Consider the following 25,280-nt stretch of genomic DNA (forward strand, 5'->3'; position numbering starts at 1 on the left):
CCTTTCGGCATGACCGTTCTGTGTGGGCGTTGATGGGGCTGACACAAAGACCTGTGCCCCCAGCTCCTCCACGTATTCTATCAGGGCTTTCGTCATCAGGGCCTTCTCCCCGTCGCTAACTAGGATGATCATCTCTATCCCATAGCGTGCCTTCATCATCCTGATCAATTTCTTGAGGGCTCCTCGGACCCCTGTTTTATCCGTGACCAGGTAATAGAAGCGCATGCCTGTTGTCATGCAGGTAAAGAGGGCAAAGTGCTTGAAGCCGCTATAGCCAGGAACTGGCCCTGGGTGCAGGTCAAAGCTGAATTGGACCCCTGCCCCTTGTGGCCGGAAAGTGGGCTCTGCTCGCGAGACTTCCCTGCGTGCCTTGCCTGTGGCACAGACTTCGCACTCGCATCCAGATGGTCCATTCAATCTTGTGCCAAGGCATTGACTCGAGAGCTTCTCAAGGGCCCCTGGACCAGGGTGCCCAAGGCGTCGATGCCACAAGTCACCCGGGCCCTCCATTCGGGGCCTTGGTTTCCGGCTTGTAAGGAAAACACTATTGCGATCCTTTCCAAGACTCGCGATGACGTATTGGTCCTCGAAATCTTCCAGTTGCGTAAGCTGACGGCCCGTAGGCTCGTAATAGAGCGTGCCGTTGATTTTATCTGTGGCTTCCATGCCAGAGCCTTTTCCTTCTCGTGAGGATTCTCTTTGAAGCGCTTAGTGATACGAGCCTTCTGATCTTGGGTTGGATTCCAGCCCTCAGGGGGGTCCTTGTTGAACATCACCCTGAAGGTCCAGCAATTGATCCACCAGTCATCTTTCTTGACGACGTGGCTTCCACAGGCTGGACACTTTTTCCGGGTGGTCCCGGCCCCTGTTGTTGTTGTTGTAGGCGTTTGGCCTGCTTGATTGACGGTCTTTGTTGGCTTCCCCTTTTTCCTGATCCCAACCTCCCTTTTGAAGTCTGCAATGACTGTTCGGAGCGGCGTTTCAGGGGCATTTAGGCGTTGAAGCAACAAGTCATCAGACCGTACGTTCGAGGCCCATGTGACATCCCAATCCTCGAGGGCCTTGAGGAAGTCCTGCCTAACTTTCGTATCGTTGATCGTGGAGACCTTCAGATCCCTTGAATCAAGGATAACTTGGTCCAGCTGGTCGGCCCAAACCTTCCAGTCGCGGACCCCTTTCTTATTGATAACCTGCTGATAGCGGTCATCGATGAGGGTCTTCTCTTCCTCAATAGAGGGGAGAACCTTCTGACGAAGCTCTCGAATCTTGTCTCGAGCTGTCAGCTGTAGGAGGGTCTCCCCTTGGAGTCCCTCACTGATTGAGTTCTTGATAGCTTCCTGAATCTGCTGTAGGGCTTTATTCCTAGCCTTGTACCGATCGTATTGCTTCAAGTTGACTTTTTCCTGGTGGCGGAATTCCTCCCTAGCTTCCTGGAGACTTTCGACGTAATCTTCCTTGGCCTCCCTGAACCTGGCCTCATTCTCGAAGGCTGCTCTCAGGGGCTTTGGCCCAATGGACTCAACAGCGTCGCTCCAGCTAAGGTCTGCGGGTTCCTTCAACACCGAGGTTCCATCGGGATCAACGTAATCCCAGACCTCATGCGTGACCGCAAGAGACTTGATTCCCCTGATCCAGGGGGTCCAGTCCAAGCTCTCCTTGAGCTTGGTGATGTACACCTCCTTGCCTTGCGCCGGGAGGGTCATTTTGCTGGAGTTAGTGATGACCTCCTTTTCTTCAAAGAAGGGATGCAACGAATGCCTGTATGACCTAATTGACTAGGTCCTCACGTCAACACCACAGGAGAGGGGTTATTGGCCGCGTTGGGGCTCGTGATAGCCTCAAATGGGTTGTTGCCGAGTGAAAGATGCCCTAGTCATGCAACCGGGCTCATAACTGTCGGTGAAATGTTATGTCAATACACATCGGAATAAGGGGGTCACACAGCTAGGTTCAAGATGCATGTTCTCTCTCTAAAGGGGCAGTCTGAAGGGGCTATTTGTACAAGAGGTCTTAGGGCCTTCTGGGGACCTCCTGAGTAAGGAGCTTTACTGGCTGTGTCCACGCATAAAGGGGTAGCCTTCCTTACTCAGGAAGTCTTCATGCGTTCCTGCTACATAGGCCAGGGATCCCTTCTCCAGGTCCCTCCCCAACGTGGCAGCCCTGGTCCGCCGACAATTACAAAAGCACCCTGGGTGGCAAGTGGCAATTCGCCACCGCAAGGCAGTCATATTCCCTCAGGACTATAAGGAGACAGAACTTCTCACATTCATTTTAGATAGACGACAATGAACAAGATTGACTCTTACCTTCCATTTTTTATCCCTCCGAGACTTAGCGTTTGAGAGCCAGTCCGGGCTCATAACCTGTCACAAGTAACTGGAAAGATGCCATGCATGTGAGGGTTATTTTGAGTCAAATTGGCCTTGACCACTGCCCAAGTCAAGGGGACAAAGGTCCCAGTTATATACACAAGAATGGTGCCCCTGTAGGTTGGGACGCCTCCTCGGCTGGGGCGGAATATCGCTTGACATAGGTGACATCGTCATCTATGCTGCCTAGGTGGCGACATCGCCACTCAGCCCAAAATCCCAAGTATAAGAAGCCAACTTTTCACCATCACTTAGATAGAGAATCAAGAGTCTTTCGTTGCCCGATACACAGAGAATCTTCTTCCCGATCGTTGTTCAGTCATCCACACCAACCGTGCCTCTTGTTGTGTGACACAATGCCTACAGTGAGGAGTGGCCACAACGTTGCCAGTTGGTCGATGCCCGTCGTAAAGCGGCCCATCAATGTGATGATTCGATCGGCAGCAGTCTTTACTTCAGTGTTAAAGGCCGCGCTTCCAATCCTGTTTGTGGTAATTCTTTCGAGATAGATGGTGCATGCTGGACCATAACACTGTACGCATGCTGCTGCCGTTCGAGCTTCGATGGCCTCATCGTTTTCATCAGTCTCATATCCCGGCACGTGGTTCAGCTTTTCCAGACTGAGGCATATAGGAGGTACGACTTGATGCCAATTTGCAATCTCATACTTAAGGTCCCCGTACGTGATTGCCTTTCGCTGGTCGTCAAGTCCAGAGCGGACTGAAGTCGCAAAAAGACTGATCTTTGCGAGGATAGACATGACCTTAGACCGTGAGCTGCGAAGTTGGGCCACGATGCGATCTGTCGATTCGGAAGCTGTAGCAAAGCTTGGGACGCCTAGGTTATATTCCCATCCACCAGCCCACTTCTCCCAGTAGTCGCCGTTGATGAGTGGTCCATTGCCCCTTGTGCAGGAGACCGCAACATCGAGAAAGGACATCATTGGAACGAGGAAGCGCCGTAATGGAACCGAATCGCCTTCACCGAGTCACCTACAGCCAACACGCAGCCGACACTCGCACCTGGCGAGCTTCTAGAGACTGGTCACTATTCCTCTGCAGCGACGGGAAGGAGAATTGTTCTCCTGGACTTGTATTCCAGGTCACTGTGTCGAGTGCCTGCCATCGAGTAGAGGCCCACGGTTCTATCGATAGCGGACAGGACGAAGAAGTTGAACTGGATTTCACTCTCCCTCATCTCAAGCCGGTTAATATCACCATGAGATTCTGTCAGTACTCTCTTCGAGGGTCTTCACGACACACCAGGCAACGCGAGCAGAAGGTCCATGATGGAGTCTCCGGGAGGATGGATGCGGAGTTTCAAGCGCCTGAACGAAGATGGCAAACCCTGGACAGGGGCACAGACGGCAACGAGCTTATAGGCCTCGAAGGAGCAAGCGAGGGGCCTTACAAGTCTTGCAGACTAGATGAACGTATTGAGTTTTAATCAAGAGTCTTCACCAACCCCTGAAATGGTATTGGTCCCCGGATGCCTCCTCCAGTAAATATCTGTTCCACGAGCCAGCATTAACGTCTTCGCTTGCCTTCATGTAAGACATCTTTGGAAATTGCCTCAAGTTCGGCGTATCTTGCAATACGTGCTGATGATTGAACACAGTGTCGATTACGAATGTCCCTTGCTGCCTTCCCGCACGAGTCCAAATCGGAGAGAGTCAGTCAACTCGGTCGTAATCATGCTACGACGAGTCGTTCGTGGCGATAGAGCTGCCGTGGCTTTCCCACGGTCGCATGTAGCTAGAGTGTCTTGAACGTTGGATCGTCTCACGAAGAGAGCATGCAAGTGGGCATTGATTGTTTTAATAATAGGTGTGTTTTTGTTGTATTCCGTCGTGTCTGTCCCTCTTGCAATGCCCTCTTCTAGGCTCCCTATTTATATCCCTTTTTCAGTTGCATAGGTACAATATCTAGGAGGCTGGGCTCCTTTCCCCAGCCCCCCCCTTTGCATACTGACTTTCCCTAGTCGCCGAGGGCTCTTTCAGCTTCCCCCGTATATGCAGTCTCTCTACAGCCTGTGTGGCTGCCTAATGCGGTCTCCTAATAGTCTTCTGCAGCCTCAGAATTCTCTGCAGGCTGCCTTTCTGTCTAGCCCGTCGGGGCCCTTAGCTGTATGCCCCTTATGGTCACCCCGAGCTCAAGATCTCAGACGTGCTTCGCGACAATCTGTACAATACCAAGCTTGCCGAGCAGCAACGCCAAGGCCGGAAGAAATACAAGAACCGCCACCTTCAAAGCGGTGGAGTACTGACTGTAGACGAAGGGAGGGCTATTGCGAAGTCAAAGGAAGATATTCGCATTGCAAAAGCAGAAAAGTTGGTACTGGCGAAGCAAAGAGGAGAAAAGGGCGATTGAGCTCGAGGAGCGACGGGCAGCCCGGGCGGCTAAGAAAGCCGAAAAAGAAGCCCAACGATCAGCTTTATAAGCTACAAAGGTCAAAAATAGGTAGACTATTGCGGCCAGTATTCAATTATCGTATGTGTTGGAATACTAACCTGCTGAGTAACCCGTGCAATCGGGATACCATCACGGTTCATGCACGACTCCCACGTGACACCCTACCCCGCGATCAGGGCACGCAGCCCCGGCTGCATGCCCCCATTACCGGTGCACATTCCGTTTCTTGTGAATAGCTTCCTCTTCCTAGTTAGTTACAATTGAAGTCATCACCGGTTACCCTACCTGTCGTGACTGTGACTCAGCCTACAGCTTGTGCGCATGCGTATCTGTAGGCACATAGGTGCCTACCATCACTGATCAGTGGTTCCAGGTCCCGAAGGAGCCACAGAGCAGCAAGGTAGACGAAGAGTCACCGATCTGATCCGCCTGCAATTCACCGTGCCGTTCGGAGAAAGTGATACTTTCTCTACGGGTAGAAGAGACAAACTCCGTGATTCGTTCCGCCGAGCAACTCACCGACCGTTCGAAGACGACAAGTTTGTGCTAAGAGCAGGAGACACTCCTTATTCCGATCCGCCTTCAACTCACTGTGCCGTTCGGAAGAAAGAAGCAGAACCTACGGCTAACCTATTGCTATTCCTAACTGCCGTTCCGCCGAGCAACTCACCGACCGTTCGAAGGAAAGGAAAAGACATAGCTTAGCTGCGTCAGCAACGCATTCCGACTCCCTCGCGATTGTGCTTTAATCAGTACAATTGATTACTAAGTCCCTGCACATAGAAATGGGCACCCCCCTGTTTTGGGCACCCAAGATGGGTGCCCAACCTAAACGGCTGCGTCAACTTCAACAGCAAATTTCACCGCGGAAACGCATCCAATCTGCTAAAAATTGACGCATGTGTCTTCAAGCCACTACTGATGAAATATACAGAGTCTGACATTCACAGCGCCCTTGAGGCAATCGCCAATGGCGGATCCGCCAAGAAGGCTGCTCGCGATTGGGGCGTCCTGAGGGCAACTCTTTACAATCGCATGCATGGTCACGAATGCAGAAAGGATGCATTTTCTGCTCTTCAGAGGCTTTCTCAGACACAGGAAAAGCAACTTACCGAATGGATTCTCATTCAGGACGCCTTGGGCCTTCCTCCCACTCACTCGCAGATCAGGCAGTTCGCGCAGCGCATGCTCGCCGTCAAAGGAGACCACACACCGCTCGGAAAACACTGGATGCAAGCATTTTTAAGACGAAATCCTGCAGTTCGGACCCAGAAGTGCCATCACAGAGACTCTGCGCGTGTCAACGGCGCTTCTACCGAGGTAATTCGGCCTTGGTTCAACAATTTCTTCCTTCCCGAGATTCTGGCTATTAAGCCGGAGAACAGGTACAACATGGATGAAGCAGGCATCATGGAAGGACTTGGGGAGAATGGCCTGGTCGTTGGCAGTGCTGAAAAACGATCTGTACAAAAGAAGACGCCTGGTTCTCGGGTCTGGACGTCGTTCATCGAGTGCGTGTCCGCTGCCGGCACCTTCCTCCCTCCACCCGTCATTTTCAAGGGCAAATCGGTCCAGCAACAGTGGTTCCCAGAAGATCTCAGTACTTTTAGTGACTGGCAATTCACTGCGACAAAGAACGGCTGGACTTCGGACCAAACTGCGGTGGAGTGGCTCGAAAAGGTGTTCATTCCAAGAACCCAGCCACCCGACCCTTCGGAGCGAAGACTGCTAGTATTGGACGGCCACGGAAGTCACGAGACGGTTGACTTCATGTATCTATGCTACCAGCATCAGATTCACCTTCTTTTCTTACCTCCCCATACCTCTCATGTGCTGCAACCGCTCGATTTGTCTGTCTTCTCGCTCTTAAGCACTACTACCGCAAACAGGTCGGATTTCTCAGCCTCCTGACCGATTCAAGCCCAGTCGGCAAGCAAAACTTTCTTTCCTGCTACCAGAAAGCACGCGAGCAAGCGCTCACTGTGTCAAACATCAAGGGTGGCTGGAAAGCGACGGGTTTGTGGCCGGTGTCGATGGCGAAGCCACTTTGAGCCCTCTTCTGCTGGAGAACAGCAACAGACGCAAAAGAACGCGAAAAATGTGGCCAATGCATTCAATAGCCACTTACCCACCAGTGACTGGCAATCAGACACATCCCAGATTGCGTGGTCGACCCGAGGCGCTCGCAAGATCTGAAGGTTCAGGTAGTTCAATTCAACCAGCTAGACGACGACGTGCCCACGAAGAGATTGCTGTTCAGGAAGATCACAAAAGGGTTTGACGAGAAGGATGGCCTTTTAGAAAAGCTCAATTGCAGATTCAGGCACTGGAAACACAATTGGCGGCCGTCAAGCCGAAAAAAAGGAAGAGGGTGGTCACGAGCCCGAATTCGAGGTTCGCCAATATTGAGGCAATACGACGGGCGCAGGAGGAGGTGAACGCAGCTGAGAATGAAGAATCTGATGAAACCGAAGCTGAGGTTTCAGAAATAGGTGACGATTGTATCGTAGTGCACGGTGGTGGGCAGTGAGAAGGGATTGAATTAATGGTGTTGAAAATGGTCGTGATTTTTTGGGGTGCCCAAAACAGGGGGGTGCCCATTTCTATGTGCAGGGACTTAATACCATTCACCTCCGACACTATGTCTGCAGGACCTAGCAGCAGTGCCCCGGGAGGCAGTAGTAATACCCCCGTCCCTACTATCTATATTGCTCGCGATCCCCCAAGCCAGGAGAGAGTGCAAGGATGGCTGGACAAATATACTGGCATACCGATCGACCTGTCAGACATTGACCTATCCTCTGGCATACCCTGTGAACCCAGAGGAAGAGCCAACGCCACGCCACCTGATCACACAACTCGCCCGTGCGTGGACCGACTATGAGAGAGCCAATGTAGGGAGAATCGACACTCTTATTATGTTCCAAGAGCACTTCGAAGGATGGAATAGTGCACTCTTCGGAAGGATTGAGCCAACGATTCGAGCTGCATTCGTCAACTATCTTCGTACGAAGGAAGTGATCACTGGCCCCTTGAGAAGATGCCGACATGACTATCTTCTCGCTTCCCTCGTCACCGAAGAATATTGGGAAACCCAGGATACCCCGGTCGCCTCCATCGACGAAGGAGCACAACCCACGCCCGCAGCGATCCCTTTGCCCCTCTCACCACCTATTCAACCGCCTGTACAACCTGTCCAGCAGGCCACTCAATCCGTCACCCCAACCGCTTTTACAAACGCTCCGACGAGCTACACCTTCCCTCACCGCACAAGGATAGCTCCCCAGGTAACACCAGCTCCCCCTATTACCTACCCCAATTCAGTGGCGATTCCCAAGAGCCAAGTCAGATCCGCCACAATACACCCCATACCGCACATTGCCACCACGAGACGTGCCGAACACCCCGACCAATGCCCAGACTCTCGCCCTCTTCGTCAAGATTTGGAATAAGGAAGATGCCTACTCAGGTCAACCTTACGATCTCCTTGACGATAAGATCAGAACTTCCTAACCACCTGCCGTTCGGTTGAAGTCCCCGAGAGCCAGCTACACGCCTTTCTCCCCGCGCCCTTACAGGTCGAGCAAAGACCTACTATGACCTTTATCTTGACCCAGACCTCACGTTCGCCGCCGCTTACCGACAACTTAAGCAACATTTCGATACCAACGTGAATCTGGAGCATTACCATACGGACTGGTCAACTATCACCTTCAACAGTGTCCGTAGCAAGCACAGTGACAAGGACCTCCACGCTGTGCTTGATATAATGCTTGACAAGCTCCAATTGTGTCAACGAGCGATTGGGCCGGAAATAGCTGGCGAAAGCAACCTCCGCAACGCAGTCATCCGCGCTTGCCGTGGAACGCCTGAGCTCAAGCAAGCCTTGTACAAAGCCCCGCCCATTGCGAACAACTCTTTGCCGACCTCCGCGCCTCTATTGAACTTGCGATCACGGACAACGGTAGCACCCAATGGTATACCGACCGCAAGTATCAACAGAATAGACCCCTTCCGCAACAATAACAGCGCGAACCCCAAACGACAGCCGCAGAGAAAGAAGGTGTGCTTCATCTGCGGCAAAGCTGGCTGTTGGTCTACCAAGCATACCATAGAAGAACGGAAACAATCACGGATGTATTTCCTTAATGCCCACAATGCCTCCGACACGACCCCGGACTTCGCCATGTTCCTCGCCGAATTCGAAGGTCATGAACTTGACGAGACCCTGTCCCTGACTATGATACTGCCAATGAAATTGACGATGAAGACCCAGCGATTGGCTCGCTGTTCTTCACGCAATCATTCCTCGCAGATTACGCTGTTTTACACCGTCTGACTAAGGAAGATGCCTATAGCGCTCCTCAAAAGGCCCCGGCACAACAATTCCTTGTCGATGACCGTTACACAACGCGTTATCAGGGCATCATGCTCGACACAGGTGCTTCCGACGTTTCAACCGCTGGCCTAGACCAATTCCATGCCTGGCAGCGCGAAGACCACTGCGCTACCCTCGATACCACCCGCGCAGGCCAGGCAGGCATCTCCTTTGGAGATGGACCCCGGATTGTGTCTGTCGGTGCGACCGCGATTCGCACGGCATTCGGGCCCGTTGATTTCCACGTTCTTCCCACTAAGACCCCGTTCCTCCTCTCCTAGCCGATATGGACCGGCTAGGCTTGTTTTTCAACAATCAGACCAACGAAGTCGTCCGCGATGACATTCGCGTTCCCGCAGTACGTAAATTGGGCCACGCATGGTTCCATCTAGGTGAAGAAGAGACTGCGAGTATTCCTGACCGAACGCGAATTGCGACGACTTCACCGACGATTCGGTCACCCGGCCACAGCTAGACTCCACCGACTGCTTAGATGTGCCGGGCATGATGATATTGATGAGCAGTCAATCCGTGAGATCACGAGGATGTGCCACCACTGTCAAATCAACGGCACCTCCCCAACGCTTCAGGTTTACCCTTAGAGACGACCGCGAGTTCAATTTCGAGATAACCGCGGATGTAGTCCAAATAGGCGGAAAGCCTGTGCTACACGTGATCGACGAAGCCACAGCGTTCCAAGGCGCCAGGTTCCTCCTCGATGACCGCCCGAGACACCTGGGAAACGCTACGGATGCTGTGGATAGACACCTACCAAGGCCCCGGACTTTATGCGCCACGATGCCGGCACTAACTTTGCAGCAGAGGAGTTCCAAAAGAGGCATCGCTGATGGGTATCACTTGCAGGCAGGTGCCTATCGAAGCCCACAACTCGATTGGAAAGGTAGAAAGGCACACGGCCCTCCGCCGCGCCTACGATATCCTCCAAGCAGAGTTGGGTGAGTCGAGAAGCCCAGATGCCCTCCTCCAAATGGCTGTAAAGGCAGTCAATGACACAGCCGGCCCGGATGGCCTTGTCCCTACCCTCCTCGTCTTCGGCGCATACCCACGAATCAACCACGATTCACCGCCCTCTCCCCCTATGATCAAGCGCGCAGAGGCTATTCGGAAAGCCATGGCAGCTCTGCACCGTGCTGCCGCTGCCCGTCAGGTTAGAGATGCCCTCAACACGAGGAATGGACCAAATGTAGAGCGCGCTGCAGAGCTTCCCTGCAGAGCGAGGTCCTCGTGTGGAGAGAGGCTGACGGCTGGACCGGCCCGTGGATCGTTATCGGCAATAACGGCCACGAAATAACAATCAATCATGTCAATGGCCCCAAACTTCAGGATCACAGCGGTCAAGAAATACCACCGTGATCCTCAGGCCCCTCATCACAACCCCACGACGACTCGCAGCCGTCCCGACGAGTCGACCCCAATGCACCCCTAACCCCGATCAAGATGATGCCCCTGCCCTGTGCTCCTACCTGAACAACGCCGACGAGGACGCCCCAAAGGCTCCAAGAACAAGCCCAAGACCGGCGTAGCCAACCTGTCAAAGAAGGAAGTTAATCACTATGATCACGCTGTTCAATTGCGCCGCGAAGGCCACATCACCACACCAGGTGCCCCCTTTGAACAGTCCGATACCCAAGAGATTAACAACCTAATCGCACAGGGTGTGTTTGAGTTCATTCGTTTCGACCCCGTGGCCCACAAAGGCCAAAGACTCTTTAAAGCACGCATGGTCCGCGAAGTTAAAGGACTCGGACCAACCACAAGGCCCTACGAGAAATCCCGTCTCGTCATTCAAGGCTATAACGATCGTGATAAAGAGAATATCCTTACCCAGTCGCCGACCGTGCAACGGGCAGCACAGCGGCTACTCCTCTCAATTGCCCCTCCTCGCAGGTGAAGCCTCCGTCTTCCTGCGTGATATCACACAAGCATATATTCAGTCCAAAACCCCTGAATCGTACGATACTCGCACGCCTCCCAGCGGAATTAGTGCCCGCTATCCCCAGACACCATCATCCATGTCATCCTTCCCTGTATGGCATAGCAGAGTCAGGTCTCCATTGGTTCGTGACATATTATAGGCATCATCGTGAGCGCCTCGGTATGACACATTCCACCTTTGACCCCTGCTTGTTGATCTCCATGATCAAGCCGCCGGCTTCGGCATGGTCGCTATGCAGACGGATGACACCCTCCTCCTCGCCTCCCCTGAGTTCGCGGCCGCAGAAGAAAGAGAGATCCAGAAGGCTAAGCTCCGCTCGAAACCAAGGAGCCAGCTATCGGCCGCGACTCCCCTCGAGTTTAATGGTTGCACACTTCTAGCCGAAAAAGACGACCTTATCATCCAGCAGAAGGGCCAAGGCCAGAAGTTAGCCACCATCTTTCTCTCTCCACGGATCGCGCGCAGCAATACGCCCAACAGCGCGCGCGCGAGCATATATCGCATCAATCTGCCAGCCCGAGGCCACGTTCGACTACTCAGTCGCAGCACAAGTGCAGCAGCCGGAAGCCCCGGACTACAAGACCCTGAACAAGCGGATACAATGGCAGACCGACAACCTGCAACGAGGACTCCGCTATGTTCCCTTGGCCTTTTCGACTGCGAAGCTAATGGTATTCACGGACGGTTCGTTCGCGAACAAAGACCTAAGCTCACAACTGGGCTTTGTTATTGTGCTCGCCAACGAGGAACAGAGCCCTGCTGATTTCACGATCAGAGGCAATGTCCTGCACTGGTCATCTACGAAGAGCAAGCGAGTGACCCGGAGCGTGCTAGCCTCGGAGATCTACGGCATGGTCCAAGGTTTCGATATGGCCATTGTCATCGCGACCACCCTGCAGGCTATTGTCAAGCAGCTGGACCTACCCCGACTCCTCATTGTCTGCACCGACTCATACTCGCTATACGAATGCCTCGTAAAGCTCGGGACCACGAAAGAGAAGCGACTCATGATTGATATCATGGCGCTAAGGCAGTCCTACGAGCAGCGCGAGATGGCAGAGATCCGTTGGATCAATGGGGATGACAACCCGGCTGATGCGATGACCAAGCAGCACCCAACCGTGCTTTGGAACGGTTGATTGAGACGAACAGGCTGACGATTCGAGTGGAAGGATATGTACAACGACCCGTGACCGCAGACACCACCTAACGACAAACGACTCCATGATGACGAGCCTCCCTTCATTGAGACCGGAATGAAGGGCAGGCACGGCAGTCTTCGGATTCCATCACGAAAAGAAAAGACTGCCTGTGTTGGAATACTAACCTGCTGAGTAACCCGTGCAATCGGGATACCATCACGGTTCATGCACGACTCCCACGTGACACCCTACCCCGCGATCAGGGCACGCAGCCCCGGCTGCATGCCCCCATTACCGGGTGCACATTCCGTTTCTTGTGAATAGCTTCCTCTTCCCTAGTTAGTTACAATTGAAGTCATCACCGGTTACCCTACCTGTCGTGACTGTGACTCAGCCTACAGCTTGTGCGCATGCGTATCTGTAGGCACATAGGTGCCTACCATCAGTCAGCATATTTTAATCCACTAGCCGCCCCCGCCAGTGGAATGGACAGTGGGTCCTCTCAGTGGATCCACGCGTGGATTCAGTTGAGTGGTTTGCAACCCTGAATATCATATTGAACCACACTGAATGACAAATACCGAGGTGAAATTCCTGACCTTGTAAGCCGAAGATATTTGATTCCAAGGTGGTTGGCTGTGTTTGAGGTTGTCATCTACGTTAACACAAAATGGAAGACCTTAAATGCCGACAACCTCAAACACAGCCAACCACCTTGGAATCAAATATTTTCGGAACGGGATGACTTACAACAATGCGGTTCAATATGGTACGAGGTACAACTGTATATGTCACTTGGTTATTCCGAAATTGTTTATATAAGGAGGAGTCTGCTCCCCTCTTATCGTCCAGCTTTTAGAATCATCACTCGGAGACAAAAACAAAAAAATAAAACTAAAACTGTGGGAATGTACATCATCAATAACAATGAGGTGTAGTTACAGACTGCATGAGGCCACATAACCACCGCAGTGGCTTCCCCTCCTCTAGCTAGAATAACAAGACGAATACACACACACCGGTTAACCACAACAATTGCAATTGCAAAGGCCTACCAACAAAAACGAAAACTGTGCAAACAGACCAAAAACGAAAACAACAGCCAGAGTTGGTTGGAGGAATGATCGGCATTGACGTCGTGGGCTCCACTATTCGAGTCGGGGTGGAGGGAGAGGATGGTAGCCCCATTATGGGGGGCGGGACCGTGAGAACTGTTGAGACGGGTGCGGGGAAAGATGTGATTTCTGCCGGGGAGTTGTCAGCTACCGGTCTTAGAGGGTGTCCCCGGTCGCCGCAGAACTTGAGTCGTCTCTGTCGTCTCGACTCTCCACCCGGCATTGGACTGCTCGGCTACCTGCTGCTCCTGTTGGCCTGTCTGGTATATCATGTTGCGACAGCCGACAGGGTGGCCAGTGTGGATATATCCGGAGTGGACCGCGCTTGCGTCCCCTACGGCAGGCCGTATGTTACATACGCCTGCTGGCCTGGTGGGCAACTGGAGTACTTCTCGGTATGTTCGGACGGGGGGTACGTGTACGTAGGCGACGGGCACGGCAACGCCGTCGAGGGGCTGGGGTTGTTCTACAACTGTTTGCCAGTCAGCGTCCGCTCCTTAGGTCGTGGCTATGAGTCCCACGGGCTTGGAACCAAACCGATTGGGTGGCGATGGCTCAATGTCATCGGTGGGCGTCAGAACGTCTGTGCTAACCCCCTCAAGGATCCTGCGACCACCGGTCAACCCGCCACGAAACCGGACAAGGAGATGGTAAGCCGACTGACGGTTCGTCCATGGGGGACTAGAGACCAAAGTGGTCGGCCTGTCACCCAGTTGAATGTCTCTCGGCAGCCGGATGGTGTCCCGGCTGATTGGCCGCCCGACGGACTCCCCCGAATCCGTTCATACTGTGATTTGCATGGTATACCCTCCCTCGTTTTGCTGTGCAACTTAATAGGCGTCGGCGAACTCATACACTTTTGCCGCGACACAGAACGCGGGTGGTGGTATGACATGTTCGGCAACCAGTTCGAGGACGACAGTGTGGGATGTTACTGTCGCCCGGTCGGGATCAGAGTACCCGAGAGGCCCTTCGAACCGGGCACCGCGGGGGGTAGGAAACAGCCGGTGCGTCGGGTTACTGTCGGGGCCGACTTCTCCACCCAACCAGCTGAGCAAAACTCGATGTCATTCCAGCCCGGACCAGCGAACCCATGGGCTAGAGGGGTGTGGGGGTTCCTGACGCGAGGGCCCCACCGCTCTGAGAAATCTCTACCACGCCGGACGGTACGGGTCAGCGGGACGGATGCGGACTCTAGCCACGTGGTGCTAGTGCCAGGTGCCATCGCGCCGCGGTACGGTCCCGAGCCGGAGTATTAGTTGGCTGGCCTTGGGTCGTCCACGGCGGATCGGCGTTCATCGGAACTGGGAAGATGGTGTTGGGTCGGGATGGCCCCGACAGACAAGTTCGGACAGACATATTGCAGGGATTATCGCGCTAAGCATGGGTTAAAAGCCATCGCGCCTCGACTACCTACAGCCTGAACAGGCATAAGTGCCATTTTCAGTCTGAAGGGAAATCCACTACCATCCTACCCCCCCCTTCAGCTCAGGTAAACGACACTAGCCTCACCAAAAATCCTAAACTTAAACAGCTTGTATTCCGATGAAATATTATGATATGTCGGGAGGTCTGTACTGCAGTAACGCAATGGGTTGTATTCAAGATGTCTAGCTAGGAAGGGAGGAAGGGAATGAGGGGGCACACTACGTGCCCTTTATACACGGATCCCCGAGGTCCATACACGTGACGCTAAGGGTCACGTGTGCGTGTGTGCGCACCTCCCTAGGCTCCCTTACAATCCTACTATAGCTATATGCTACATTCCCACATGATACGTATATAAAAACTATCTTATTTGAAAGAGAATTGAACAAATTACTCGCTTCTTGGTCTTTTGATCACGCGACCCAGCCGGGTGGTGCGCCGAGGAGGCTCAGGTACCCTGACTTCAATCACCGAAGCCGTCTCCGTCTCCGTATCCGCCTCCTTCTCTGACGAGCCGCAATCCACCACAACAACCCTTTTTGGGCTCCCAGTTGTTAATACAGACTCTCCAGCCGCCAGCGCTTCTGCGAGACCCATGAAGCGTCTATTTGGGTTAGGAATGGCCCTTCTCTTTCTTCCTCTCTTGAGCCTGTCCACTTCCTCCTCCAGCCTGGCAATTTTACTACTATGCTCTGTCAACGTCTGTTCTTGGGCTTCCCAGCCTTTGGCTCTCTTGGAATATCGTCTTCGAGTCGCAGGTGTCTTATTCTTGCCAAGATCACGAATATGGCGGCTAGTTTTCGGCGTGTCGTCAGATCCCAAAAATGGCCTATACTCAGGTGAGGCCATAACTTTGTCGTCCTGGATTTCTCTCACGAAGAGAGTATGCAAGTGGGCATTGATTGTTTTAATAATAGGTGTGTTTGGTTGTATTCCGTTGTGTCTGTCCCTCTTGCAATGCCCTCTTCTAGGCTCCAGTAACGGGCAAGCCGCTTTAACGGCGGCTGCGCCGCCTAGCTTCTAGAACCTTCCATTGGCTCGAAGCTATAAAATGCTATTGTGCTCTCATGTAGTAGATTCTCTTTCTTTCTTTCTTTCTTCTCTATCTTGATAGTAAACAGCATAGGGACTAGTTAGTTGTATCAACTCACTAGAGGCCTTTCACATACTATCAAGAACACTGAAGACACCGAAGACACTGAAGACACCGAAGACACCGAAGGCACCAAAGTAACTGAGTCCCGTCGAAATATTAGCGTTCAGCGAAGTCGCGATGGCCGAAGATAACAACAACATGCAGCCGGACGTCCTCAGCGCCCTGGTTGCCGAGATACGAAGTCTAAGAGAAGAGAGTTCCCGAAGAAATACCCAGTTTGAAGAACGTTTTATTGCCCTGGAACTCCAACAACACCAGCAAGCCCGTTCGTCTGAACTCCTAGAGCCAACGCCATCTGTCACCCCGGCTGTCCCCATCGAGGACACCCGTGTGGTCGCCACTCACAAGCCTCACCCAACCAAGCGCCCCAAATTACGAGACATACCGAAATTCGGCGGCGAAAAGGCTCAGTGGCGATGCTGGAAACTAGAAACCGAAGGAAAGCTACGAGTCGATAAAGAAGCCCTTGGAGATGCAGAAGGCCACTTTATGTACATCTTCATGAGCCTAGAAGGCAAGGCTAAAGACAACGTGACCACATTTGTGGAGATGCAAACCGAGAAGAGAACGTTCAATGTTGCTGAACTACTCAACCGCCTCGAATTGCTGTACAGGGAGAGGGATCGCAAGCAGAGAGCTACACGCAACCTGCATTCGATTAAGCAAGGAGAGAATGAACCGTTCACGTCCTTTTACCCCCGCTTTGAGAGGGAGATCGCCAATGCCAACGCCGAGTATTGGCCGGACGACAGCAAGATTTCCTACCTCCAGGAGGCACTAAACGATAAAATGAAAGCAGCCCTCATAGGCTCTGACCCCTCTACCATCAGCAGCTATGTTGGGCTGGCGAGGAGGTGCGATTCGCTGAGCAGCCAGATGGAACTGTTGGGTCAGTGGAAAAGGCCCCGAGGCAACACAAAGAGTTCGGACAACTATGACAACCACCAGAATCATGGAGGCAAGGCTGCCCAGAAACAGTCTGGCCAGAAAACCGAAGTTAGACGAGAGGAGATGATGGAATGGGAGCCAACTCTACAAGCATCCGCGAAAGTGAACGCTGCGCGCACCCGCAGTGATAAGAACACATATGGTTACCAATCCAAACGACCAGAAGACCAAGCGCTGCTGGGAAAGCGTGCCAAGTGGGTCGACCAGGCCGAGATGGACGCCCGTTACCGTGAAGGGCGTTCAGTGTTGCTAATAATATAAACAATACGTATATTGGCAATATGGACCCCTCGCAATATTATTGTATTGTCAAGAGGTGCGTATTGTATTGCGCAATATGGCATTGGTCCATATTGTATTGTATTGCCAGTGACCAAATATATTGCCAGTAAAACAATATATCCCGTATATCCCACGTGACCTCATTATTCAACCGTCGTTGCCGAAATATCGTCACCCTGAAAATCCTGTATCCCAAACCATGACTTCAAGCACTCCAATGCCTGAATTACATCACCCCAAGTCGATTTCGACGGTCTGTGATGGTTATTTTTGCCCCAGAGAAGAGTCTTTCGGGCTCAGCAGACATTGCGGGAATTGACAGTATATCCACCGCCATTTTGCTCAGGTATGGGTAGTTCTTTGCTGTGTTTCCTCCAGCCACCATGCGAGGGCGCTTGTGAACCCATAAACCCGTTCAGACTTACAATATCGCTCGTACTCGTCTGTGATAAGTGCTGGTTGTAGGTGCTTGTTTCTCCAATTCAAGAACTCGTTCGTGGTCGTCAACGGAACCTCAGATAGAGAAGGCGGCTCCACAGGTTTATAATCATCCCACAGTGTCTCCATCAGCTTCTTTGACGAGTCAGCCCACTCCTTCTTCCAGTTTTCGTGTATGTAGTGCCATTTATGCGAAGGGTGAAGCACAATCGCAGCGACGTAGGCAGGCGATTCGTCAGTAAGACAATAGTACTTATCCATCTTCGCCCAGCCCGAGTTATACATTGGTGCCATAATCGGATCGTCGATATGTGCCTCTTTTCCTGCTTCGAATTGCGCCAATACGAAGTCCATAGCCAAGAGAACATTGTCAAGAGTTGCAAACGATGACTCAAGGGCCTTTGTCGTCATTTTAAGCTTCTCCAAGAAAGACTTGATCTTCTCGAGGATGACCCACTCGGGAGAGAGCTCGTCTCCGGCACAATCTCCTTCCACCCATTTGTTGAAATATCCTCGACTGCGCCTCTAAGATGCAAGGCCGCTCGTAGCATGGTGTACCACGAACTCCACCTCGTGTCATTATCTCGCGCAAGCTTGCGATTATGGCTGATGGCCAGAAACTTTTGGCGACGCTGAACACTACTTTGGACGAAAACCACGAAGTTGTGGAGCTTGCCAAGGGGACCCTTTTCCGCCACGCCTCGATCTCTTTTAGTGTCACATTATGCCCATCACGTTCGTCGTCTTTGAGCTTCTCATTATCGGTAACGAAGAGGAAAGCTTTGGCGGCAAGGTTGATAATGTGACCTTGGCAGCGGAGTCGGTGAGATTTGGGATCGTATCGAATGTCATATCGACGTAGAAGGCCTGTAAATGTTAGGGCCAGTCAGAAAAACAGGGCACCGTACTTACCAAGGGAAAGAGATCTCATCATTGTATCGTTATTGCCTGCATTGTCCATCACAAAATATCCAAGGTTGGAAGCAAACCCCAGTCATCAACCACTTCCAAAATTGCCCTTGCCAGGTGATATCCGTCGTGCTCACTGTCGATGTCTTTCAAAGCCAAGACATGGTGTTCCAACTGACTGTCTTCTGCAACGTAATGAGCAACTACGCCTAAGATGGCCAAAGAGTTGGGGGAAGTCCATAGGTCGCAGCTGATATGAATTTTTGACTTTGCTGACTGGATGCGCTGCTTGACCTTCTCCTTCTGACCTTCGTACTGCCGCATAATCCATTTCTTGATGGTCTCGTGTGTATCTGGAAGCCAAGTATCGATATCGGCGTTGAGGTAGGCTAAGAATGCTCGGAATTCTGGGCATTCCACAAGCCTAAATGGGAGAGAACAGGACGTAATAAACCTTACGTATAAAGCTTCGAGCTGGTCTGGGTCGATCGAGTCTCCGGATTGATCGTTGAGCCGACGGCGTTTTCGGGGATGTTCTTTGGCCGTAACACGAGCTATCTCGAGAATAGTTCGTATATTCGTGACTTTGGCAGTTCGTGGCGCGCCTTTGGGAGGCCGTGACCGTCAGGAGGAGGATCCGTAAGGTGCTTGGCTGGGGCCGCAGTTCCACCGGAACAGCAATACGTTTTGTCACAGTGTTTGCAGCGCCATTCTTCTTTTCCGGTCCGCTGATTGTAGTATTTCGTCTCTATGTCCTCGTCTGGCATATGAGAAAAGACCCATGATGTTCTTGGCTTGGCCGAAGGGTTTATGGAGGCCGTGCGAGGTTGCGACGATTGGCATTCAGTGGTTTGGGTCTCATCTGGATCATGCAACCGTGGCTGGAATCTCCGAGTATTCGTCTGATATTGACGAATCCCGTCGCGGCGATGTTTGAACAAAAGGCAGGCGTTGTTGAGGCATCGAGATTGCTTGTAAGTCCTGGGGTGGGAAAGCGGGTTGAGGAGGAAAACAGTGTTTGGACGGCGAGCCGCTACCCTGTAGGTCTGGATTTATACATACATTTACGCGTTTCCGTGCGCCAATAGGAAACTTTTACGTCCTGGAGGTCCGCCAGACGAAAAACAATACATAGAACATGCTTATATTTACGCGTGTTTTTTGACGCGTCATCATATTGGCGCGAATTGGGGAACGGAAAGGCGAATGACTACCAACCAATACAAACAATACAAGCCATATATTGCCAGTATGGAAGGCGCTATATTGTATCGTCACAATATGACGGCGAGCATATTGTATTGGTACAATATGAGAAATCGCGTATTGTATTGTATATACTGCAGTATACTACTTTATTGTCATATTATTAGCAACACTGAGGGCGTTGCCTCCGTTGTGGAAGAGACAACTGCAGAATCGAGCGCTGTCCATTGGCTGCGCCTATCCGACCCGCAAACACGACCCGACGCACTCAGGTCAATGCCGTGGCTCCGACACGACCAGCGGTCACTAATGCCGAGATCGCCGAAGACGAAGCTTCGTCTCATAGCGATGAAGATTCAGATTAGGGACACGCGGCGGCTGTGAGAGAATGGGATGTGAGCGGAAAAGCAAAAATGGACGGAGAACCGTTCATAGCAGACGTCAGGGTGAACGGCACAGACTTTGTGCCATCTCTTGTCGACTATGGCTGCCTCTGCTACGGCGCGGTTAGCAAGCGCACATTTCACTCTCCAGTTGCCACATATACGCGTCCAGCCGCGCATCTTGGAGAATGCAGCGGAGACGGCAAGAGGTCAAAATCGACACACGTATGTGTCGATCGACCTCGATGGACATCAGCAGCATCGTGTTTTCATGTACGTCATCGACGATCTTAACTGGGACATGATCCTGGGTAAACGATGGATGGAAGACCAGGATGTTCACACCCACGCAAAGGAAGGATATCTCGAGATTGGGTCCAATGGAGTTCAAGTACGAGACCGACGACGTTACCAGCCTCCCCAGCTAGACGTCTCTAACGTCATGGCCGCAACCTTTTTAGCAGAGGCACGCCGTGACAAACGAAAAGGCGGCATTGGAGTTCACTCGGTCACGATGGCGGATATTGACAAGGCCCTAAGACCGAAACCGAAGACTGACGTAATGGAGAAGCTGCCACCACAGTACCACAAGTGGTCTCGAGCTTTCTCAGCAACTGGCCGACCAGCTGCCCTCATCGGCCAGGTGTGGACCTGAGGATCGAAGTGCTGAAAGACGAGCATGGCCGAGAGAAGCCCTACCTTGGGGACCGCTTTACAGCATGTCCCGCGAGGAGCTATTGGTGCTACGAAAGACCTCACAGAACTACTCGACAAGGGATTTATTAGAGTCAGCAGTTCGCCAGCCGCAGCACCAGTCCTTATGGTGAAGAAGCCCGGCGGAGGCATCCGCTTCTGCGTGGATTACAGAGGTTTGAATCACATAACGAAGAGGGACCGCTATCCCTTGCCTTTACTGAGCGAGACCTTGCGAACGATAGCCAAGGCAAGGTGGTTCACCAAGGTAGATGTTATAGCAGCGTTCCATAAGATCAGGTCGCCCTGGCGGCCTGGCGACGAAGAAAGACAGCCTTCAGAACGCGCTATGGATCCTTCGAATGGCTGGTAGTTCCATTCGGCCTGACAGGCGCACCAGCAGCCTTTCAGCGGTATATTAACAGCGTGCTCCAGGATTACCTCGATGATTTTGTGTCAGCGTATATCGACGATGTCCTGATCTTCTCCTCTGGAAGCCTGCAAGACCACCGCGACAAAGTCGGCAAGGTCCTCCAACGACTGATGGACGCTGGGCTGCAACTGGACATCAACAAGAGCGAATTCGAAGTCAAGGCTGTGAAATACCTTGGGTTCATCATCGAGGCGGAGTGTGGATCCGAGTCGACCCAGAGAAGGTTGAGGCTGTGAAGGGATGGGCAACCCGACGAATATTAAATCCGTGAGGAGTTTTATCGGATTCGCGAACTTCTACAGGGTGTTTATGCCAGAGTTCTCGGTGATAGCGGAGCGCTAACGCGGCTAACGAAGAAGGACGTGCCATTCCGTTGGGATGGATTGTGCGAAGAAGCCTTCGAGAAACTCAAGGACCTGTTGATCACGGCCCCGATCCTGCACACTTCCATCCAGAAAGGGAGACTATCGTGGAAGCGGACGCTTCAGGATTCGCGTCGGGAGGCGTGCTCCTGCAGAGAGATGATAAGGATGGACTGGTACGACCTGTCGCATACTTCTCGAAGAAACATTCGGCAGCCGAAGCGAACTACGCTATCCATGACAAGGAGCTACTCGCCATTCTCAGATGTTTGGAGCAGTGGGAACCAGAGCTACGGGCAGTAGAGCACTTCAAGATCCTAACGGACCACAAGAACCTGAGATACTTCTACTCGGAAAGGAGGTTGACAGAGAGACAAGTGCGGTGGTCGGAGTTCCTGTCCAAGTTCCAATTCAAGCTCGAATGGAGGCCAGGCCGCAAGGGTGGATTGCCTGACGCGCTCTCGACGGGACCAGGATATGCCGGCCAACTACTCCGATGAACGACTAAAGGGACGCATTATGAGGCTATTCCAAGATGATCACCTTAGAAGGATCCCAATATCGACATTGTCTACCAACACCGAGGGTGCCCAGGAAATCAACTTCGGAAAAGAGATTAGGATATTTGAAGATGAGGAGTTACAGCAGCTGTGGCACGCCGCACGCCAAGAAGACAAGCTCTATCAAGAACTCACGAAGCTGGTAGCAGATGGAGCGAAGAGTTTGCCAACAGGATTACAGAAGGAGAAGGTTGTCAGCATTTCAGAATGCTCGTTAGACAATAGGGGCCTGCTGTGCTTTAGAGAACGCGTCTGATACCCGGTTCGGAGCCGCTACGTACGAGGATCATCCAGGAAACTCACGACTCTCATATCACCGGACATCCTGGAAGGGACTCACGTACTCGACTCTGTCGAGACGCTTCTTCTGGCCGGGTGCCGCTAGCGATGTACGTCGGTTTGTGCGCAACTGCGAGGTTTGCGGACGAAACACCATCTGGAGGGATACAAAGAAAGGACTCCTAAAGCCGCTCCCTATTCCGCAACGCATATGGAGCGAAATTACCATTGACTTTATTACTGACCTCCCACCGTCGGGGAAAGACGGCGCGACGAACTGCATGGTGGTCACGGACCGACTCACCAAAGGCGTCGAACTCGAAGGATTACACGATATTTCTTCAGAAGCGGTTGCAAGAAGACTCTTCGAACGACACTACCCTGTCCATGGCATCCCAACGGCTATTACCAGTGATCGGGGTCCCCAGTTTGTCAGTGGTATGTGGAAACACTTCTGTCAGCTGCTAGATCGAGCAGCGGTTGTCAACGGCGTACCATCCACAAACCGACGGTGCAACAGAACGAATGAACCAAGAGGTAGAGAGGATTCTTCGGATATGGACAAACTATCTGCAGGAGAACTGGTTGGACTTGCTTCCAGTCGCGATGGCGACAATTAACGAGCGGGAAGCAACCTCCACCGGACTGAGTCCGTTCTTCAGCCAGTGTGGTTTTCGATCCAGTCAATCCTGATCAATCGATATTGACGGATTGATTAAATTGGCCAGTAAGATTGTCAATCCTGTCAATCCAGTTGGTGCCACAACTGCCATGGCGGCGCCACCGATTTAACAATCCATTTTTTTTGGCGGAACAACTAGTTAATTAAAATGAGATACCGTAATTTCCAGACGAGCGCGCAATTATCGATCCTCATTTGCCGATAATGGGATTGCCGGCGCTCGGATTGAATGAAGTTCAATCCGTCAATCCTTGCGACGCCATAATCCGCCGCTCTGAGGCGCCGCCCTAATTTGATTTATTGGCTGGATAACGGGGCTAGTAACCCGCACAAGCCAATGAGAGATAGCAGAGGAACGCCACGCGGATTGATTAGGATTGACAATCTGGTGGTCAATTCAATTCAATTCAATCCGCGATATTGATTGATTGGATTGACAAGGGTCCAGATTGAAAACCACACTGAAACTTCTTCTTCATGCACGGCTACCACAATGAGCCAATCCAGTTAGTTGAGCATCGAAGCACGGAAGACACAACACAGGAAGAAGCTGCAGCGGAGAATTTTATTCAGAGACTACAGGATGCCACGGAGTTTGCGCAAGCAGCGATAGCTATGGCCCAGGAAATACAGCAAGCGCAAGCCAACAAGCACAGGACAGCCGCACCGAGATACAAGCCTGGGGATTGGGTATACCTCAACTTGAGAAATGTCAAAACATCGCGACCCTGCAAGAAGCTCGATTGGTTACATGCCAAATATCAAGTGCTCGCCGAAGTCAGCCCACATGCCTATAGGTTGGATGTGCCTGGACGTATCCATCCAGTCTTTCACGTCGATCTACTCCGGCCAGTACCCGGAGACCCATTGCCTTCGCAGAAAATCGATCAAGAGAGTGCCCCACCGGTGCTGGTGGACGGCCAAGAAATGTACCTCGTCGAAAGGATTCTGGATGAAAGAATGGAAGGTACGCATAAGAAGGTGCTCGTAAAATGGCATGATTACTCGCAGCCTACGTGGGAACCCCTCCCACTATTCGACACACTGATGCATGGAAGCAATGGAAGAAACATAAAAGAGTGTCACCTTCTCAAGTCATCTTGACACAGATTGCCACGATCCCAAGGAAGAGGAAACGTTGGACGGGAGGGAGGTAATGTAACGGGCAAGTTGCTTTAACGGCGGCTGCGCCGCCTAGCTTCTAGAACCTTCCATTGGCTCGAAGCTATAAAATGCCGTTATGCTCTTATGTAGTAGATTCTCTTTCTTTCTTTCTTTCTTTTCTATCTTGATAGTAAACAGCATAGGGACTAGTTAGTTGTATCAACTCACTAGAGGCCAGGGTGGCGATCAATTCAATTCCATCAATTTGGCCTCATTATTGAGTTGCGTTGACAGCTTATTCATCATTGGTCCCGTTGAGTTGAACCACCTGCCTTCAGATGGGGGCGATGGAGTTGAATTGAAGACGTTGAACCACGTACGGCCCATGGGGTCGCCGAGGCCCCAGCCGGCAGCATGTCCAGTATCATCCCCTAGACTCCATATAATGCTATTCGCATTCTCCCTGACACGTCAACCAACGTATCCACGGCGTCGATTAGGCCATTCCGTACCCACGACCGTAACGTTTGCGTAATCCCTATCGTGCTGGCTTCCAATCGAGTCCGTAGCGGTGACACCATTTGCCCAGTGGTACTAAAGAGACGCTCGCACTCTGCGGACATGGGAGGATCGAGAGCAAGTCGAGAGCCATCCGCGACAACCGTGGGTAGTCTTTCCGCCTCTGCCACCAATACTGAAATGGGTTGGTGACGAGAGGATCATTCTCAGCGTCAGCACTCGACAGCCAGCGGTCATATTCATCATGGTCCGGATTCAGTGAACTTTCCAAAGAGGAAGATTCGTTGGGCAGCGACGAAGTCCTCTGGGCTCGGTGTCTCTCAAGCGCGCTCATTGCCTTCAGTCGCTTGTACGGACGCTCTTCGTCAGGCATCGGAGGGATCGGCAGCGATTTGTACTCCTCCTCACAGGTTTCTCACCATTCCTTTGCCTCCTGTAGCCAGGGAGCTGTGCTTGTCAGTCCATGTATTCTCGAAATAACCCCAACGCGAAACCGGATTTAAAATAGCAGAAGCATAGTATGCTG

The 25,280-nt window shown here is 52.1% G+C and overlaps 5 protein-coding genes across 5 annotated transcripts; 4 read left to right on the forward strand and 1 right to left on the reverse strand.

The window, feature by feature from the left end:
• Positions 1–804: 804 nt before the first annotated feature.
• HRG_07084 (uncharacterized protein) lies at positions 805–1,703 on the reverse strand (the record flags this gene model as incomplete). Its single annotated transcript, XM_044865555.1, has 2 exons — positions 805–955; positions 1,021–1,703. The coding sequence occupies 2 exons, from the start codon at positions 1,701–1,703 to the stop codon at positions 805–807; spliced, it is 834 nt and encodes a 277-aa protein (XP_044719517.1).
• Positions 1,704–11,338: 9,635 nt separating this feature from the next.
• Positions 11,339–12,254, forward strand: HRG_07085 (polyprotein; the record flags this gene model as incomplete). The annotated part of the gene is made up of 2 exons (XM_044865556.1): positions 11,339–11,534; positions 11,596–12,254. The coding sequence occupies 2 exons, from the start codon at positions 11,339–11,341 to the stop codon at positions 12,252–12,254; spliced, it is 855 nt and encodes a 284-aa protein (XP_044719518.1).
• Positions 12,255–16,073: 3,819 nt separating this feature from the next.
• Positions 16,074–17,165, forward strand: HRG_07086 (retrotransposon gag protein; the record flags this gene model as incomplete). The annotated part of the gene is made up of 1 exon (XM_044865557.1): positions 16,074–17,165. The coding sequence occupies one exon, from the start codon at positions 16,074–16,076 to the stop codon at positions 17,163–17,165; it is 1,092 nt and encodes a 363-aa protein (XP_044719519.1).
• A 3,228-nt stretch (positions 17,166–20,393) lies between these two features.
• Positions 20,394–22,110, forward strand: HRG_07087 (reverse transcriptase (RNA-dependent DNA polymerase) domain-containing protein; the record flags this gene model as incomplete). The annotated part of the gene is made up of 6 exons (XM_044865558.1): positions 20,394–20,513; positions 20,909–20,945; positions 21,012–21,083; positions 21,219–21,412; positions 21,608–21,743; positions 21,827–22,110. The coding sequence occupies 6 exons, from the start codon at positions 20,394–20,396 to the stop codon at positions 22,108–22,110; spliced, it is 843 nt and encodes a 280-aa protein (XP_044719520.1).
• A 1,498-nt stretch (positions 22,111–23,608) lies between these two features.
• Positions 23,609–24,235, forward strand: HRG_07088 (uncharacterized protein; the record flags this gene model as incomplete). The annotated part of the gene is made up of 1 exon (XM_044865559.1): positions 23,609–24,235. The coding sequence occupies one exon, from the start codon at positions 23,609–23,611 to the stop codon at positions 24,233–24,235; it is 627 nt and encodes a 208-aa protein (XP_044719521.1).
• Positions 24,236–25,280: the final 1,045 nt, after the last annotated feature.

The sequence above is a fragment of the Hirsutella rhossiliensis genome (assembly GCF_020360975.1).
Source record: "Hirsutella rhossiliensis strain HR02 chromosome Unknown scaffold00007, whole genome shotgun sequence".
In the NCBI taxonomy this organism is placed as follows: domain Eukaryota; kingdom Fungi; phylum Ascomycota; class Sordariomycetes; order Hypocreales; family Ophiocordycipitaceae; genus Hirsutella; species Hirsutella rhossiliensis.